The 16553-nt window shown below is 49.8% G+C and overlaps 6 protein-coding genes across 6 annotated transcripts; 2 read left to right on the forward strand and 4 right to left on the reverse strand.

The window, feature by feature from the left end:
* Nucleotides 1-441: 441 nt before the first annotated feature.
* N7515_008030 (uncharacterized protein) lies at nucleotides 442-1668 on the reverse strand (the record flags this gene model as incomplete). Its single annotated transcript, XM_056668774.1, has 3 exons — nucleotides 442-756; nucleotides 824-1291; nucleotides 1408-1668. 3 exons carry the CDS (start codon nucleotides 1666-1668, stop codon nucleotides 442-444), a joined length of 1044 nt encoding a protein of 347 aa, XP_056518604.1.
* An 882-nt stretch (nucleotides 1669-2550) lies between these two features.
* N7515_008031 (putative C6 transcription factor (Gal4)) lies at nucleotides 2551-5016 on the forward strand (the record flags this gene model as incomplete). The annotated part of the gene is made up of 7 exons (XM_056668775.1): nucleotides 2551-2583; nucleotides 2648-2677; nucleotides 2734-2828; nucleotides 2889-3199; nucleotides 3253-3932; nucleotides 3986-4506; nucleotides 4596-5016. 7 exons carry the CDS (start codon nucleotides 2551-2553, stop codon nucleotides 5014-5016), a joined length of 2091 nt encoding a protein of 696 aa, XP_056518605.1.
* A 261-nt stretch (nucleotides 5017-5277) lies between these two features.
* N7515_008032 (sugar porter family MFS transporter) lies at nucleotides 5278-7412 on the reverse strand (the record flags this gene model as incomplete). The annotated part of the gene is made up of 8 exons (XM_056668776.1): nucleotides 5278-5427; nucleotides 5505-5631; nucleotides 5688-5784; nucleotides 5846-6151; nucleotides 6223-6313; nucleotides 6378-6820; nucleotides 6883-7279; nucleotides 7332-7412. 8 exons carry the CDS (start codon nucleotides 7410-7412, stop codon nucleotides 5278-5280), a joined length of 1692 nt encoding a protein of 563 aa, XP_056518606.1.
* Nucleotides 7413-8493: 1081 nt separating this feature from the next.
* Nucleotides 8494-9273, forward strand: N7515_008033 (uncharacterized protein; the record flags this gene model as incomplete). Its single annotated transcript, XM_056668777.1, has 2 exons — nucleotides 8494-9022; nucleotides 9119-9273. The coding sequence occupies 2 exons, from the start codon at nucleotides 8494-8496 to the stop codon at nucleotides 9271-9273; spliced, it is 684 nt and encodes a 227-aa protein (XP_056518607.1).
* Nucleotides 9274-9912: 639 nt separating this feature from the next.
* On the reverse strand, nucleotides 9913-11442 carry N7515_008034 (OTU family ubiquitin thioesterase; the record flags this gene model as incomplete). The annotated part of the gene is made up of 6 exons (XM_056668778.1): nucleotides 9913-10405; nucleotides 10455-10726; nucleotides 10783-11048; nucleotides 11103-11166; nucleotides 11235-11321; nucleotides 11371-11442. The coding sequence occupies 6 exons, from the start codon at nucleotides 11440-11442 to the stop codon at nucleotides 9913-9915; spliced, it is 1254 nt and encodes a 417-aa protein (XP_056518608.1).
* A 2567-nt stretch (nucleotides 11443-14009) lies between these two features.
* Nucleotides 14010-15637, reverse strand: N7515_008035 (uncharacterized protein; the record flags this gene model as incomplete). Its single annotated transcript, XM_056668779.1, has 4 exons — nucleotides 14010-15206; nucleotides 15269-15329; nucleotides 15386-15544; nucleotides 15594-15637. The coding sequence occupies 4 exons, from the start codon at nucleotides 15635-15637 to the stop codon at nucleotides 14010-14012; spliced, it is 1461 nt and encodes a 486-aa protein (XP_056518609.1).
* Nucleotides 15638-16553: the final 916 nt, after the last annotated feature.

A 16553-nucleotide genomic window follows, 5' to 3' on the forward strand; every position in this document is an offset into this window, starting at 1 on the left:
GCATGACATGAATTAGCATTACGGGATAGCTCGAAATGCAATGGCAGTTCCGGAATCTTCCCGCTTTCTTGTTGGAGTTGGTGTGTGCAACTGTCGATTACGTTGGTTCTCTTTGCCAGACCAAGGATGACAAGGTAGAATTTGCGAGATGATTGGAAAAGTTTCGTTGAGGGGCTCTTTTCTACGGAGAGAGCTGGATAAAAAATAAGCTGGGAAAGCGTGCATGAATTTCCTTTTTCTATGTTTATGGCTGGCGAATATCCCATGTCATGACAGATGCAATGTGAAGACTCTTCCTACCATTTCATGATCTTTCTACTCATTCTATTCGGTATGGGGCTTACGGTGGAAAGGCGGAGATATCTGGATTAGCCATCATTCAATGGTTTCTGTACGCTCGCGGCTCCTGCGGACATCCAACTCATAGTGTACAGCCTTTGTTCATGATTCCCCACGCCCGAATACCTTGACACCCCCATCCCGTTGGATGAAGTACAATGCCTCTCGCTCCTCCAGGTTGTCCTCTTCGGTGATCATTCCACCACCTCGGCTGATTCGCAGCACTCCGCTCACATCCTTTGCTGCCCCTGTATCCAGAGTGCGGAGCTGCATTACCGACCGAGCCCGATGCGCCAGCCCGATAGCAAGTGCCGCATGTTCGGTCTCTATGGGCGTCGCCAACTGCCCAGACATTGTAGATGCATTGTGTATTAACGGTGCATCCGTAGCCAACGTCAAAACTGTAGCATGTGCACGCTATGGAGAATCTTGTCAGCCCTGTCGTAAACTTGTTTCTGCCTATCGCAATTTGATAGCGCCTTACCTGTTGTAGCCCTGTGATCCACTCCGCCATCTCTGTTGCACCAATTCCCATACTGGGACTTGTTGCCGCAAGGAGCAAGTCAGGCTGGTCTATAATGAGTAGAAGCTCATCCCCATCTTCCATTGAGCTCTTCTGCTGCTCAATCACCGAGGAGATATCGGCTTCCAGTGCGTCGAGGGAAGCGAGACCACGGCCAGTGAAATGGAGCTTCTTTGCAATTCCAGACTCCGCTGGCTTCGCCAGATTTCCTCTTACTGCTGTAGCTGTCGGTCTCACCGGCTGCGGTGACCTTCCAGGCACAGCACCAGGTGGAGACCGCATGGGAAGGGTTGTGCGTGGGCTGCTTCCCATACCAGCCGGTGAGACACTAGCAGGAGTGGCTGTGGCTGCTGGTGCGTAGAATAGTTCAGACAATCCATCTACGAATGCGAATTGTTTCTTATCTGCCAGACGTGTGAGGTCAAGGCCCTATCCAACCGTTAGTGCTGTTGATCAAGACATGTATCGTCTTATGCACGATTGTAGAAATTGAACAAATGCATGTTTCAATTTCGAGTACCGTTCAGCTGGTCGAGTACACTTACCAGTCTCTTCGCCTCCGTCTTCCAGAAATCATAACTGCGCATGAAGCTCACCAGCACTACCTTCTTCTTGGCGCCATTCTGCAGCTCGTCCAAGCCAAATGCCGCGTTAGGACTGGCTGAGCTCAACGCAGCATATAAAAACCTCAGGACCAGCCAGTTCGACGTTGCACCAAGAATAGAAGAGATTAATGTGAGGGATGAGTCGGGAAGAGTTGATACATATGGAGCGAGGAGGGGCGGCAGTGGGGGTTGAGAAGGCATGATTGTGGCTCAATTAAGTTGTTGATGCTGTCTGCTGTTCCCAGCGGTTTAGAGACGGTGTCAATTAGAGTCCCACCGCTTTTATCGTGTGTTTAGTCCTTGTTTGCGGGTGTTGTCGGTGATTGAAGTCGTGGAGATGATCTCAAGAAAAAATGTCTCCAGCTTGTGATTGGCTCCTCAGGTATCCGGCCATGCCAAGACAATTGCATATCGAGTTGTATGGCAGGAGAGTTGGCTCTTCTTGTATATATGCACTATGTGCTCTTAGACTTGTAATATTATATCAGGGCTCAAGTTTCTGATGGGTTAGTTTGACCTCTTTATTTGAACATTTCTAGTTTTCAATCCTAGGTGAAGTACCAACTATATATTTGTACTGTTCCTCGCTATTTATACTTGCATCACAACATTGATACAATCCATTCATATCAGAATGGAAACAGCACCTGCCCTAGACAGTTAAGGTAACTGGGTAAAGCATAAGCTACAGAGATGAAGAACTCTAGGTCGAGATTACATACAAGAATCAGCTAAAGACTTGTAGTCAAATCCAATGCTGCCTCAGGCAGCAATATGAGTTTTCTCCATCACCTGACCATTTCCCCACCATCGAGGGGAGCGATGGCTGCATCTTATCCATCGCATTGCAAGAGGCTATGCTCTAGCGCCGATCGTGAGTACATTCTCCTTATGTACATCCACCGAGCAGATATGTACACATACTAGCCTAGTCTATGTGTTATACATGCCATTCCCGATCCCGTCGCAAAAGGGTCCATATATCACATGCATCACGCGGCTAACGGATTAGATGATTGCCGTTGCATGGCATGATCAAGCATTGGATACACGATATAAGATATCCAGCTTGCCTCGATGAAAATGGCGAGCACTCGTGATTCTCACTCATTTGCTGTATGTATTCAGCGCGTGTCACTGGAAATTATAGAAGAGAGTTGAGATCTGACTATCTGATTAGTGCGATGAATGCCGCTTGCGCAAGTCAAGAGTAAGCAATCCCTGACATTATATCCTTGACAAGCACCCTTAACACGGGTATTATAGTGTTCGAAAGAGCGTCCAGTCTGTCTGCAATGCAGACAGCTGAACAAAGAATGTATATACAGTCCGAAAGTCAACAGGAGTCCTCTGACTCGGCAGTAAGTAATTAAAGGTGGAAAAAAAGGTGTATTCGAAGACAAACTGACTTGCCTCTCCAGACACTTGACCTATGTCGAAGATCGTCTACACTCATTTGAAACGGCTCTGGGAAGGTTGTTCCCAGGCGGCGATCTGGATGCTACCCTTCGTTCTCTTTTGCAAAACCCAGAGGTCCCAAGGGCCCCGTCATCCAAGTCCTCATCAAGGCATTCTACCCCGGCCAAGCATGAGGCAGAAAGGGCCGAGCCAGCGCCAGAAGCTCTCCCACAACAAGCTGATGGCTTTGACTGGGCTGAGAAAGAAATCACACGTGATCTGACGGACGGCATGGCTGCGCTGTCAATCAGGCCCGAAGGAGCTGGCTACTTTGGTTGGTTATACAGGATCCATGCTCATGTTGTCTAAAACTGACATAACTTCCAGGAGCTTCTTCAAGTGTTGTACCACTTAGAGCACTTTTTGATCATGGGTTTGACTTGAATATTCCTGTTCGCTCGGCAAGGTCAGGAGGGGTGCCTCTAAAATCACAGCTCCTGGAGAGTGCCCCATCCGGGCTGATTGAACAAGCGTTCATCGACGCCTTCTTCCTCAACTATCATACCAGCTATCCGTTTGTCCACGAGCCTACATTCCGGATGCAGTTTAGTGACCCGTCATTACGTCCACATGGTACGGCCTGGCATATCCTCCTGAACACGATTCTCGCCCTTGGTGCATGGAGTATCGGCGACGACAGCTCAGACCTTGATATCACGTTCTATCAAGAAGCCAGGGGATACTTGCAGCAAGCATCTGTATTCGAAACTGGCAACCTGACTTTAGTCCAAGGATTATTGTTATTGAGCAACTATGCACAGAAGCGAAACAAGCCCAACACCGGATGGAACTATCTCGGTCTGGCAGTTCGAATGGCCATGAGCCTAGGTCTCCACAAGGAGTTCCCCGGCTGGAAAATCAGTCTCCTGCAAAGAGAAATTCGCAGAAGACTGTGGTGGGGGGTGTTCATCTTCGACAGCGGTGCAGCGAAAACTTTTGGAAGACCAATTCTCCTTCCAGAAGACAGTGTCATGGATGCCAAGCAAGTTCGAAACATCCCCGAAGAGGTATTGTCGAAACTAAATCGCAGGAGAGCAACTGTAACTAATACATACCACAGGCCTTGACTCCGACAACGACAACTCTCCCAGCCGAATCACCCGGCCCAACCATTTACTCAGGCTTAATTGCCCAAGCACGCTTCCACCTCCTCACCAACAGCGTCTACCAAAGACTCATCTCGAGCCCCAGCCTCACTCCAGAAGATACTCTGAACCTACAAAAGCCCATCGAAGAGTGGTACAACGGTCTCCCACCTTACCTCAAACACCCCCAGCTCCCTCTATCTATGCAGCCAACGAATCCAGACCCAGACTCGCTCGCCCTCGTGCGCAACCGCCTGCTCTGGCGAAACTGGAACCTCACAATCCTGATTTACAGGCCTATCCTTCTCCGCTGGGCCGCTAGACGCTGGGCCCCACTTAGCGGCAGCGGACCAGGCACGCCAGACGGAGGCAGCGAAGATCCCTGCGAAACAGAGTGCCGATTACGATGTCTACAGAACGCACGACTAACCATCTCCTCGATATCCGAGTACATGGAGAACTACATCTGCACCAGACTAGGAGCCTGGTACATGCTGTACGTATCCCTCATTTACCATTTACCTCGAATCTTTTCACATCAACCACCGAAGAAAGAAAGAAAAAATAAATCTAACAACAAACCAGCTACTTCCTCTTCCAAGCCGGCCTAATCCCAATAGTCTTCCTAATGACCGACCCCTCAAACCCCGAAGCCGCCACCTGGCTCCAAGACATCGAAACCACAAAATCCCTCCTCACACACCCATCCCTCGGCACAAACAGTTTCGCAATTCGCTGTTTAGAAGTCATCAATCGTCTCCTCGGCCCGCCAACAAACCAAGACCCAGTCGTCCCTGGTCTTTTAGACGGAGACCAGAAACACGACCCGCAGCACTACGATCACCAGCACATACCGCAGACACAGCCTATCATGCCGTTCCCGGAGCAGTTGTTCAGTGATCCAGGATTTGGGGGCAGTTTATTTCCTGTTGAGCAGCAGATGCAGATGCATAATGCTGGGGGAATGGATTTCTCCGATTGGGTGAATTTCGGGCCTGTGGAATGAGCAAATGAGCAAAGCCCTGGCCATCCTGGGGGGCTTTTGTTTGGAAATTGGCATTGGGAAAACTTGGGATATGGGTTTTGGAATGGGCATTGGATTGGAAAATAGTTTCTGCTTTGGTATAGTACGCAGTATAGTATAGGCAATCAGCACATACTGAGAATTCATTTGGGTTTTTGGTGTACAGGTTGTGTGACGTTGACCAACTGGGGTATTTAGTAGTGCAGGATTCAGGAGGATTTGCGGTGATAAATCCCATGCGATTCAAGCTTCTTCCGCGTGTGAATCGACTGGCTTCATGAGGTCGTCGTCGTCGATGGGTGTACCGCGCAATTCGGCTTCGATGCGCTTGATGCGCTTCTTTTCTTCGTGGGCGGCTGTGTCGCCGAAGATGAGATCCATGTCTTCGAGTGTCTGTCAAAGAGATTTAGTATCATCGACGTCATATAATAGACCTGAAGGGAGATGCTGATGCATATGGGTAAACGTACCTTCCCCCGAGTCTCGGGAATACAGAAGAAGGTGAATGCTAGCGCAAGAAGACAAAAGGCAGCGAAGAAGATGTAAGTGCCCCAGGTAATAGACTCGAGCATGTCGGGGGTGACGAGGCCAATGATGCTACAGCACGGTGTGTGTTAGATGTAGACAACATGTTGAAAGCGACTTGAACTTACAAGTTACACATCCAAGTTGCCGACGTCGTGATGGAGATAGCCTTCGATCTGATGGAGAGGTTGAAAATCTCCGAAGGAAGAACCCAACCAATTGGCGCTGAGAGGGGAAGTTAGTTAAGATCGCAGACTTGCCACTAGTTAACGAGGCTTGATCTTACCGAATGAGTAGGAGAAGTTGATATCGTAGATATAGATGAACGCAATACCGGCCCATCCTGCAGACACATTGCCCACAAGAGAGGACCCATAGCCGCCCAAGATGCCGCCGACAATCACAAGCGAGATGCAAGTACCCGTGGCGCCGGCCATGAGAAGAGGTCGACGACCGACTTTGTCGATGAAGAAGAGTGCGGGGAGAGTGCTGAGACAGTTGACGATGCCGTAGACACCTGTAGCGAGGAGGGAGGTGGTGTTACCGTCCAGACCGAGTTGGGCGAAGATTGTGGGTGCGTAGTAGATCATGGCTGTGGGAATTAGATGTTGCTTTGAACGGGGTTCGGGGAGAATAGTCTATAGAGGGACCGAACGGACATACCATTGCAGCCCATGAATTGCTGGAAGAACATCACGATGCAGCCAATCGATAGCCGTTTGAAATGGGCCCAGTTTGTGAGCAAGGACATGTACTGTGAGAGAGTCAGAGAGAGTTTGAGAGACTGCCCGGCTTGCAGGTAAGGGTTTGGTACATACCTGAGTAGCGTGGAGCTTATATCCGGACAAATTGGGGAAATTGTCCCTCGCAAATGAGTTTTCCAACATGATAGAAGCCTTGATTTCGAGATACTCGTTGAGAAGCACCGGACTATCGCGGGACTGCCTACGCAATCTGGAGAGCGCATTCAGCGATTCGTCATCACGCTCCTTCATCAGCAGCCACCGTGGAGAATCAGGGAAGAACAGCATGCCGATACCCAGGATGACAGCTGGGACAATCTGCAATGCAAGCGGAAGACGCCATGAAGCCTCGGACTGGCCAGTACAGCCTCCCAAAGGAACATCGAAGTAAGGGTTGAAGGCAGGCTTAGCCAGCGTACCACCGGAATACGGGACCGCAGGAGCACATCGGGTCCCGCCGATGTAGTTCGTTCCATAGTCAATCCAGTAACTGAACAAGATTCCCAGAGTGACAGATACTGGGCCGCTTATCAGTCGATTTGCGCCATAAATTATAACCCCCACGAAATAAACCACTTACATTGCTGCAGAACCACCAGTCCTCCACGGATATCCGGGATAGAGACTTCAGAGATGTACAGAGGCACGACCATGGTCAATTGACCAACAGCCAAGCCGGCAATGGCACGACCGGCGAATAGCATCGGCACGTTCACCGCGGCGCACTGGAGAACAGAGCCGATGGTGAAGACCACCACGGCGAGATTGATAGACAGCTTCCGACCAATACGGTCGGCAATAGGACCGTTGATCAAGGAGCCCAGCCAGGCTGCTAACAACAGGGTTGACACGAACCAGCCTTTGAATCCGCTCTCGGTGTAGATACGGGGATACCGTGCCCCGAAGGACTCCATGGTTATAACACCGCTGATGACACCTTGGTCGTAGCCGAACAATAGACCACCGAGGGTTGAAAACTGCGATCATGTTAGAACTGAACAAAGCTAGACGCCAGATTTGTGTACATACCGCAGCGACACCACAGAGGAAAGGATTCTGTAGGACAAGGGCGAAGCCGCCCTTGGGAGCGCTATCCGATACAGTAGCCATGATACCAATGATTCTCTCTATGTTGATATCAAGCGATACAGCGCCGTCGCGTTATATATGCTTGACTTTCAACCTTGGAACCCGGGGTAAACCTTGTAGACCTGTTACTTTGGACTCTGGATTCAGGAACACAGTACTCCGTCTGGCATTGATGAAGCCAGGAACACAGTACTCCGTCAGAGGAGCATGATATATGCCCATCGAAGACGGAGTAGTCTACTCCGCTCCAATGGAAGGTGCAAGTAAAAAGGGGCCGAAACTGGGGAAACAAGAATGGTTCCCCGATCTTGTGGGCCGGTCCCGAGGAGAATGCGGGGAAACCTTGTGGGTTTGGACGGGCCGACATTCAGAAGGGTCGGCTTGGATCTTTTCTTTTTATTGTATCCTCTATTTTCTCTCTTGAATGTAAGTAGATATCTCTCTCATTCACAGAACACCACCAGAAAAAGAATAGAACTGATGCCTACACTGTACACATTGAGGGACTTCCCGTAGTCCCGAAGCCCCGAAGCCCCATGGGGGACGTGGCGTCAACCTTGGAAGTGGGAACTCTTAAGGTTCGAGTCGGGGGACTTCCGATATATCGGCGTTCTTCGGTTTACACTTCCACTCATATCATCGTCGAACTACTCTAATATCTATCCAACTCCAAGAGAACCAAAAATCAGTGACCCACAAGATCCGTTACAAGCGAACCCTTCCACCAAACCAGATTCAAAGCTACTGACTCGGGTACTTACAGTGCCCAGTTCTCTGCTTCGCGCTGCACATGTAGTCATGTACCACATCGTCGCTAAAAAGAGAGAATTTGGGGAAATTATGCGCACATTGAGGGTCACAACTCACCCGATTCTTGCATTACCCATTTGACGCAGTAACCAAAGCAAGACACCTGCGGTCATCGCCCGCGGGTCTGTTCGCCCCCTCCCTCCTCCCTAACTATAGAAGAAGTATACAAGTAGAGAACTATACAACCTGAAAACAAGATAACCTCCATAAACACCTATATAGTCCCTCCATCAGCCCTATCACATACTACCCCCCTCTCCAACCCTTCCCCAAAATCCATACCCAAATCACAATGTCCCTCCCCCTCCGAATCGGCGTCCTCCTAGCAGGAACCATCCAACTCCTCGACCTAGCCTCAATCGACCTCCTCTACATGTCAACCCCCACCTATCTCGCCTCCCTCGCCCTCCCTCAAACTTTAGTCTCCATGGGCCGTCCCTGTGAAATTCACTACATCTCCACAGCCAACCCCTCCAACAGAACAACCACAACCGCCGAGCTCTCCCTCGCCCTAACGGACTCACCATCCGACCCAGCCGTGTCACCGGGAAACCTCGACATCGTAATCGTTCCCGGTCCATCGCCCGTGTCGCCACCGCCGACGGAGGCAGATCTCGATTTCGTGCGCAGGCATAATGCGGCTAATACTTCGATCTTGAGTCTGTGTACTGGAGCTTATATTATTGGATACTCGGGAATTGCGAATGGGAGACAGATAACCGGGCCGAAGACGTTGATTCCGGAGTTGAAGCAGAGGTTTCCCGGGGCGAGGTGGGATGATGGGGTTAGGGTTCTTAGGGATGGGAATTTGTGGAGTAGTGGTATTTTCCCTTTTTTCTTTTTTCTTGTTAACAATTACCATGACCCGTTTTCATGGTAAATAATGAGATCATAGTTGTGGATGCTAATCGGTACAGGTGGAATAGCAAACGGTCATGATCTCGTCCTTTGGTTCCTGCGTGAACATTATCCTGCTGAGCTGGTTGATACTATCCGCCTTGCTGTGGATATGGCCGAGCGGCCGGTGGAATATGAGCCTTCATTGAGTGCGAATGGAACAGAAGTGGTTTAATTGCTGGGAATGAGAGGTGAACGTACTTGACACCTGGAAGTAAATTGATGAGGTACCTTATATAGTTCATGCCATAACTGTCGAAATCCAACAGCGGCACAAAGATGGAAACATTTCAATGATAGTGCATTTCTTGCATTCCAAGCCCTAGAATAGGAATAGAAAGACTGGAGAGAAAATGAAGACAAGAACCCCTCGGCTAAGCAATATGAAGAAACCAAGAAACAATCTGGGCGAGAACGCTCGTACCATGCAACGCGCTGGACCACGCTAAAGAAAACAATCACAGAGATGTGAAGAGAAGAATAGTAAACGAAGGAAGAAAGGCACCTGTAACCGGACCCCTGAAGATCCGAGGGGAGGTGGATGCAGTTGGTAGTATTATCCCGAGAAACACGCCGAGTCCATCCAAACCATCCCACCAGTCAAGTCAATCACCCCGGGCATGAGCATGTCATTGCAAGGAAGGCAATGAAAGAGAAAGAAAGCACGACAAAACCAGCAATCACCACTCCTGCATCATCTTCGATCATGCGGTTCCCAATGAATGGGTTCAAAATCTGAGTTCTGGAAATGTGCCTGGTTATATGGTGAACTGCGAAAGTTAGTACACCCCCTTCCCTATTTTACGGCGAAAACTCACTTTTTGAAAGGAGGCGAGACTGGCAGGGACCGGCTCAAATTCGGTTTCATTACGAGGGGATTCAGGCGGATCTGTGGGCCCTCCGACGATCGACTCGGCAGCGAGGTCATCGGCGGCGGGGCGGCGGAGGGAGGCGCGAGTTGTGCCGGTGGAGAGGAGATGGGGATCGACGGGATTGCGTGGGTTTGCATGGGCGATGAGTGCATGGGTGATGAATGCATGGGCGGTGAGTAGACGTCCTGTTGTGGGGACATGCGGAATGGACTGGCGGGTGTTGGCGAGACAGATGGCATAGGCGACATGGGGGCGCCCATGCCGAACGATGGGTCCTGCATCAGATTGGGAATGGCCATCAGGCTTGAGTTGACATCGAATCCGAGTGCGGATTGGTCCCAAGGGGAGTAGTCGGATGTCATTTCGTATTGGAGATTGACGATGGGGGCCATGTTTAGATGGTTGTTGGCTGGGTAAAGGATATCATAGTGGCCTCTGTAATACCGGTTAGCTTCCGACCTAGCAGGGTTCCGGGGTCACTGACGGTCGGTACAGGAGGCGAATCGTTGCGTCGTTGGGGCGGTTCGAGGACAGTTGGTGAGGTGTCACAACATCGCCTTGACTTCGGTCGAGGTATAGGATTTCGACGCCGAAGCCAGATCCGTCAATGACGCAGTCGACCAAAGCCTGAAGGCCAATCTCGTCGATTTCGGTCTTTACTGGGTCGATCCGCGTGGCACAGTACGACTCCAGCGGCATATTAAGGAAAGCTTGATAGCGACTTGAATTGATCTTCAGCCAGGCACTAGTCAAAAGCTTCCAGGCGAGAGGGTTAGTACACCAGGTATAATCCAAGATCTCGCATGACTTACCCGGAAGTGAGTGATGATCGCCTCGGAGGTGTAGCCCTCATTAAACGTTTCAACAAGAAAAGACTCATCTTGTGCGCCGCCGAGGATAGCCGCATGCGTTTGGTTGAGGACATCTTCGGTGGTATCGACAAAGATCTCATAGATCGAGTCCGAAAGTCCGACCTGTTCTAACAGTGCAGTAAGGGACTTCATCCTCTGAATTTCCGCCTCGATCCGAATCGTATCTCGGAGGGCGAAAAGGGTCTCGAAATAACCAAATGCCACAGCTGCACCGCGTTAGCCGGAAATGTATCCCATATCGCACGAGACATTTCACACACCTCTCCACCCGCAGTTCCCATCGCCTTTCATAATGCGACACTCTGGGTGGGTGACGGCAAGCGCCTATTTACAGCACGTTAGATGCGAGACACACTGTGGTTACACAGGAGGCTGAAGCCACTGAAGCTTACATTTGTTTTTGTAGCTAGAGTCGAATCTGCATTCGAGTAATCCAAGGCAATGCTGTGACTGGACTGTTTATTGGAGACTAGGGGTCCCTGTGGTCATGTCAGCCATGGCCGGTCATCGGCGATCAATGCTCAATACCTGGACGTCGGGTTCATAGGTGTTGGACAGCTTCTGAAAGCGCTCCATCTCATCATGTGATAGCGGATTCATCGTGACGGAGTTGCAAGAGATCGGGGAGAATGCCGATAATGAAAGGGCTACTGGAGAGAAGAAAGATGAGGGAATGGTGTCCGGATAGAAAGGATTCTGCTTTTCCAGGAACGGCTGGTGAGGACCGAGATGATTCCAAGTGGATTTTGCCATGGACATCGCATACGAGGTTGAGCTTAATCTGGAAGGAGTCAACGAGTCCCCTCTGCGGTGTTTTTTTCAAGTGCTGTTTGTCTGTCAGAATCAAACATGGAAAAAGGAAAGAAACGAAATGCAGGGACATGGCAGAATCTAAGAATTAGTCTGACATACATATCAGAGGTCACTCGTCGTCTGTACCCTTCTCGCCTGTTATAACTCTGCGAGTCCCGGCACAGATCCGATTCTACTATCACATAGTCTCAGCGTGCCGATCAAGCAAGAAGCATAGTCATCAATGGTATGGAAAAAGCCACAATGTAAAACCAATAAGGAGGGGGAGAGGGGGGAAGAATACACGAAACATGAGAGGAAGAGAGGGCATGTGTGTTCTACAAGTCTCTTTTGGATATGAGCTCAGGCTCTGATTTGTGGGAGAAAAGGTCCAGTCACAAAAGAGTGTGAACATCAACAATCACATTGTGGGAAAAGGAAAGAGATGATGTCAGGCCTCCACAATCAAAAGGGTAAAGAAAACAGAGCTCAGGGGGATCTTTTAAGCACGAACCACCGTAAAAGACACAGGGATCAGAAGCTGATCTCCCTTTTTTTCTCTCTCACGGATATGACTTCCGGAGAATTGAGGAAGATTTTGGGGGCCGAGAGACCAGCACAATTACAAAAGGGAAATATGCCCACCTTTGGGATTTCTGGTTCTTTTTCTTTTTGTTCTTTGTGCTTTCAGTTTCTTGTTTTCTTGTTGGAGGTGGTTGGAGGTGGCCAGGTGCTATGATGACCTTGCGCACGATGAGATAATCATGGAGGGGGTGGAAGAGCCGAATGAGAGATCGAGAGCAGTGGTCAGACTCGGAAAAGTACGAGATGGCGGAAGAAGTCCTTCCCAGAACCGGAGAAATGAACTCTGATCAGTAAGAGAAGAGTTTGGGGAAGTTTCTCGGAGCTCAGAAGTGTGAAGGTGGAAAGTTAGGAGAAGTTGGAGATTTTGGGAGATTTGCGGGGAGAAGGTAAATCAACGGTCCAAGGTTCGTAAATAAGAGAAAACAAGAACACAAATAAGATAGAAAGAAAGGAAAGAACAAGAAAAGCAGAAAAAAAGAAATCAATATCAAATATCAAATATCAACCCCCAGTACTCCGTATGAAAGTAACCATGCACCGTGCCCCAGTGACCCTCCCGTCTGAAGATGCTGATCGAACACAAACATCTCGCGTAAACGGCATTTTTTGATTTATTTCTTAATGTTTATGTTGGGAGTACATGCATCTATACTCCGCAAAACTCTCGGTTGAGATATGAATTGAATTGTATTGAATTGTAATATCGGATCACTTGGAAATTTCACTATTTCACTTGCCAATTGACGCTAATCCGAGCTTCTCATTCTCCACGGACTTGCCTAACTGGGGATATAACATATTATCATATAACATCCAGAGGAACGGGTAAAAGGGCCCAGAAGCGGGGTTTGGTTTCAGGGCTGAGAGAGACTGCGTGTTTGATTCCTGCGGGTGATTGGGCACCCCAGTCAATATGCAGTTGGTCTGATTTTTGCCTCTTTTCCTTTTGAGAGTTGAATTCGTCATTTAGAGGGAAATCCTATGCTCTTTCTCTCTCAAAGGAACATTATACCCGGGTAAGAGTCGAGGACTGGATGGCTTGTCATCCGACCTGGTGCTCGGATATTGTTAGGCTGAGACAGCTTTCTTTGTGATTGTGAGAGAAGCGTACCTGAGGCCACGATCAGCCACACGGTGACACACCTATAGGAGATAAAGGTTCCCATGTCGGCGCCAAAATCTGTTCACATGCTTCTACAGAATTGCTTTTTCTCTAGTTATGACCTTTCTTTGTTCTATCGGAGTACCCTTCCTTTTCTCAGCCGAGTCCCGTCGAATTGTAATCCAGCCTACCATTAACAATTAATTGAGAGGTCCAGGTGTTCATAGACTTTGAGCTTCCGAGCATCTTACACATCTTACGCGAGACTAGGGGATCAAGGCGAACCCCCTCAATGGGGCCAGCCCGGGAAGGGACAAAATGAGTTATCATCCCATAGTTCCATAGTCCACACATGTAACAGATTGTAAACTTTCGATTCATCTTATCGTGATTTTAGCGTCTGTCAGACCAACTTTAAATAGCGGGTCTGGAAACAGTCCTGCTGTTCGCACTGCATTCGCGCTGTTGGAAGCTAGTGAGCCCACTGCAGCCACGAGCCACGGACGAAGAATCGGTGTACGATCTCGTCCTTGCTTTCTCCCGCCTTTCCCAAAAAAAAAAGATCAACAACGCGGCTCAGCCGCTCCCACGTTATTTGACACCCTTCCCGGGACACGTGCGGGTAGACCGGGTACACCCAGGCGCTTAACAAAGGACCTGACAACCGCTTTCAAAATGGCTAGACTGGCTAGGCCACCCATTTCGCTGGTTGTTTGCCTCGGCCTTCCTTGCGTGCACGGGGCCCTGTCGATCGACCCTCGTCCCCAACACTCGACTCGAAGGGAAATCTGGAAGGCTCGTTTGCCCGCAGCCCCTCACTTTTCAGGGTTGTTTGCCAGAGACTGCGCAGCGCGGAGCTCCACTCTCCCACAGCGCGCAGTCGCTCCACGTCACTCGCACTCTCCACTACCACGGTCCCGTTATCCTGGTCAATCTTGGCATTGAGTTTCTTGTCGAGAATCAAGAAGCTGAGAATGTCCAACACTTCGGGGACGGCGATCTTGATATGTTTGGAGATAAATTGCAAGGTGAACCGGGTATACGGGGCGATCAACTTAAGCACGGCCTTGGTGCGCATGTTGCGGCTAACCTCGTCGATGTTTTCGGCGATGAAAGGGTCAGCCAAAACGTCGGGATGTTTGCTTAGCACGGCCTCATATGCATGAATGTCGTCCCGTTGGAAGGCATCAACCAGGTCGGTCATCGCGGAGATCCGGGGATCATTCCGGTACGGTTTGGTCTCTTGGGAATCGAAGGGATTGATGTCGGACTTCATGAGCATGGTCGTTAAGACAAGGTACTTGAGCACTTGGATTCGCTGAATGGAGCCCGCCTCATCGTAATTTCGGAACGACTCGAAGAAATCGCTCTGTGCCTCCTTCCAGTTCTCCTCACTCATGTGCATCTTGCCTCCACATTCTCGGATAATACCCATGATCTTGGGATGGGGCACTGCCGACCGCACTCGAAGCGCGCGCTGGTACAGGACCTTCAGTCGTTTGTTATTCTTCGTTTCGGCGAACATTTGGATTTCCAGGGCGTAAAGCTCCAGTAGGTAGGTTCCTTTGCTGGTATCGTCCGATCCGTCCTCGTTCTGGCATGCTCGGTGCAACTCGCGCACTTTCTTCGCCAGCTGGCCGTATTGTTTACGCTCGAGCCAAAGGCGGGCCAGCTTAATGTTCGTCTTCAACCAAAGGCGCTCGTTATTTGTATTCTGGAAGGACTCGAGGGTCAAAGAGTAAAACTGCTCCATGCATTGATACGCCTCTGCATTATCGGACCCTTTCTCGATGAAGTCGAGCATGTTATTGATTGATTTTTCCGAGTAGTTTCGCGTCACGGCGGATTTGACATATGTGAGCAGTTCCCGGTAGTGTTCAACCGTCTAATGAAAAGCCGGAAGTCAGTACGCGGACAGTTTAAGATCATCTCGAGCTAGGAACTTACATCGCTGTATCTGCCGAGCTTGAATTCGAGTTTGATGGCCTGCTTCAGACCTTTGAATCCCCTAGATGCTGTATTCAGCGTCGGTCCCTGCGAATCAGTCCAAAATTCAAGTCTTACCATTCGCTTTTGTCTTGCTCCATAGGCGCTATGCCTAGGAACTCGTCGACTGCCTCTTCCGGGTTGTCCAATTTGATCTGCTTGGCATTGTAGTATTTGTTTTCGATCCCGATATCCCCGGATTCATCCTCATCTGCGTCCTCATATTCAAAGTCGTAACTGCGCACCAGTTAGCTTGGTCTGAAGGCAGAGTGGGAGGGGCTATTACTCTTCATCCCCGGAATCCTGCATGAAATCATCATCGTCCGACATCTTGGGCGTGTAGTGTGGTAACGAGAAGATAAGGTTGGAGAGGAGTCGCGAAGTGGTGGGGTTGCAGTGTTGGAGAAGCTCGGTCAGATAACAAGCTCCCCTGGTTGCCTGAGGCTAGCGGGACTTTGTACAACTTCGCCGCACTGGCACGTGCTTTTGGGTTGCTAGGGAGGTGCATCCATGAAATATTCGCGGCATAAACCAATTCGTTTACCTACCACTTTTGTTCGATATTCACGGATTCGAAGACGAGTATGTCTTTGGAAGCTGCTCCGTTGGTGAGCCTACGAACATATGATCCTCACCTAAGACCACCACATGATGTACGAGACTTGGCCATTCCGCATGACTTCTTCCGCAATATGATCTCAACTATGAGCGGTCTGAGCATGATCTCCAGGGCTATCTGTTATTCTTAGGCAAGCAGAACCCTAGGAGCATCTACGCAGTATGGATCGCGCCTGCATCCTCGCCCTTGGCTCCTTCCTCACACACCAGCTGGACATCTCGACCTTCAGTGCTTACTTCTTACCTTTCCATTAACCAGCTCTACTTACACCTCAGCCTCCATCTATACTTGTCATCATCTCCACATGCCTACAGTCGCACACGTGACACGCGTGCGTTTCGAATACTGGCAGTCAGCATCTCCAGCCCACCCGCTGACCGGAGATTAACAACAAGCTTGGCGAAGACCGTGTGAACATGTCGCCCCCCATAAAACAACCACTCAAGGCACAATAGCCACATCGTTGTGCCGAGGATGATGTGACTGCAGATTTGTTGATGGAGTACGCAGTACTAGTAGTACATGGAGTTCCAGAGTGAATTCATCGCATCCCGTAAGCTTTTGCTACCAGTCAGGGGCTGGGTGCGCTGATTTTCGCAGCCTGACCTCTTTTCGCATTGATATGAG

The sequence above is a fragment of the Penicillium bovifimosum genome, assembly GCF_028826915.1.
Source record: "Penicillium bovifimosum strain IBT 22155 chromosome Unknown utg000006l_segment0_segment0, whole genome shotgun sequence".
Taxonomy (NCBI): domain Eukaryota; kingdom Fungi; phylum Ascomycota; class Eurotiomycetes; order Eurotiales; family Aspergillaceae; genus Penicillium; species Penicillium bovifimosum.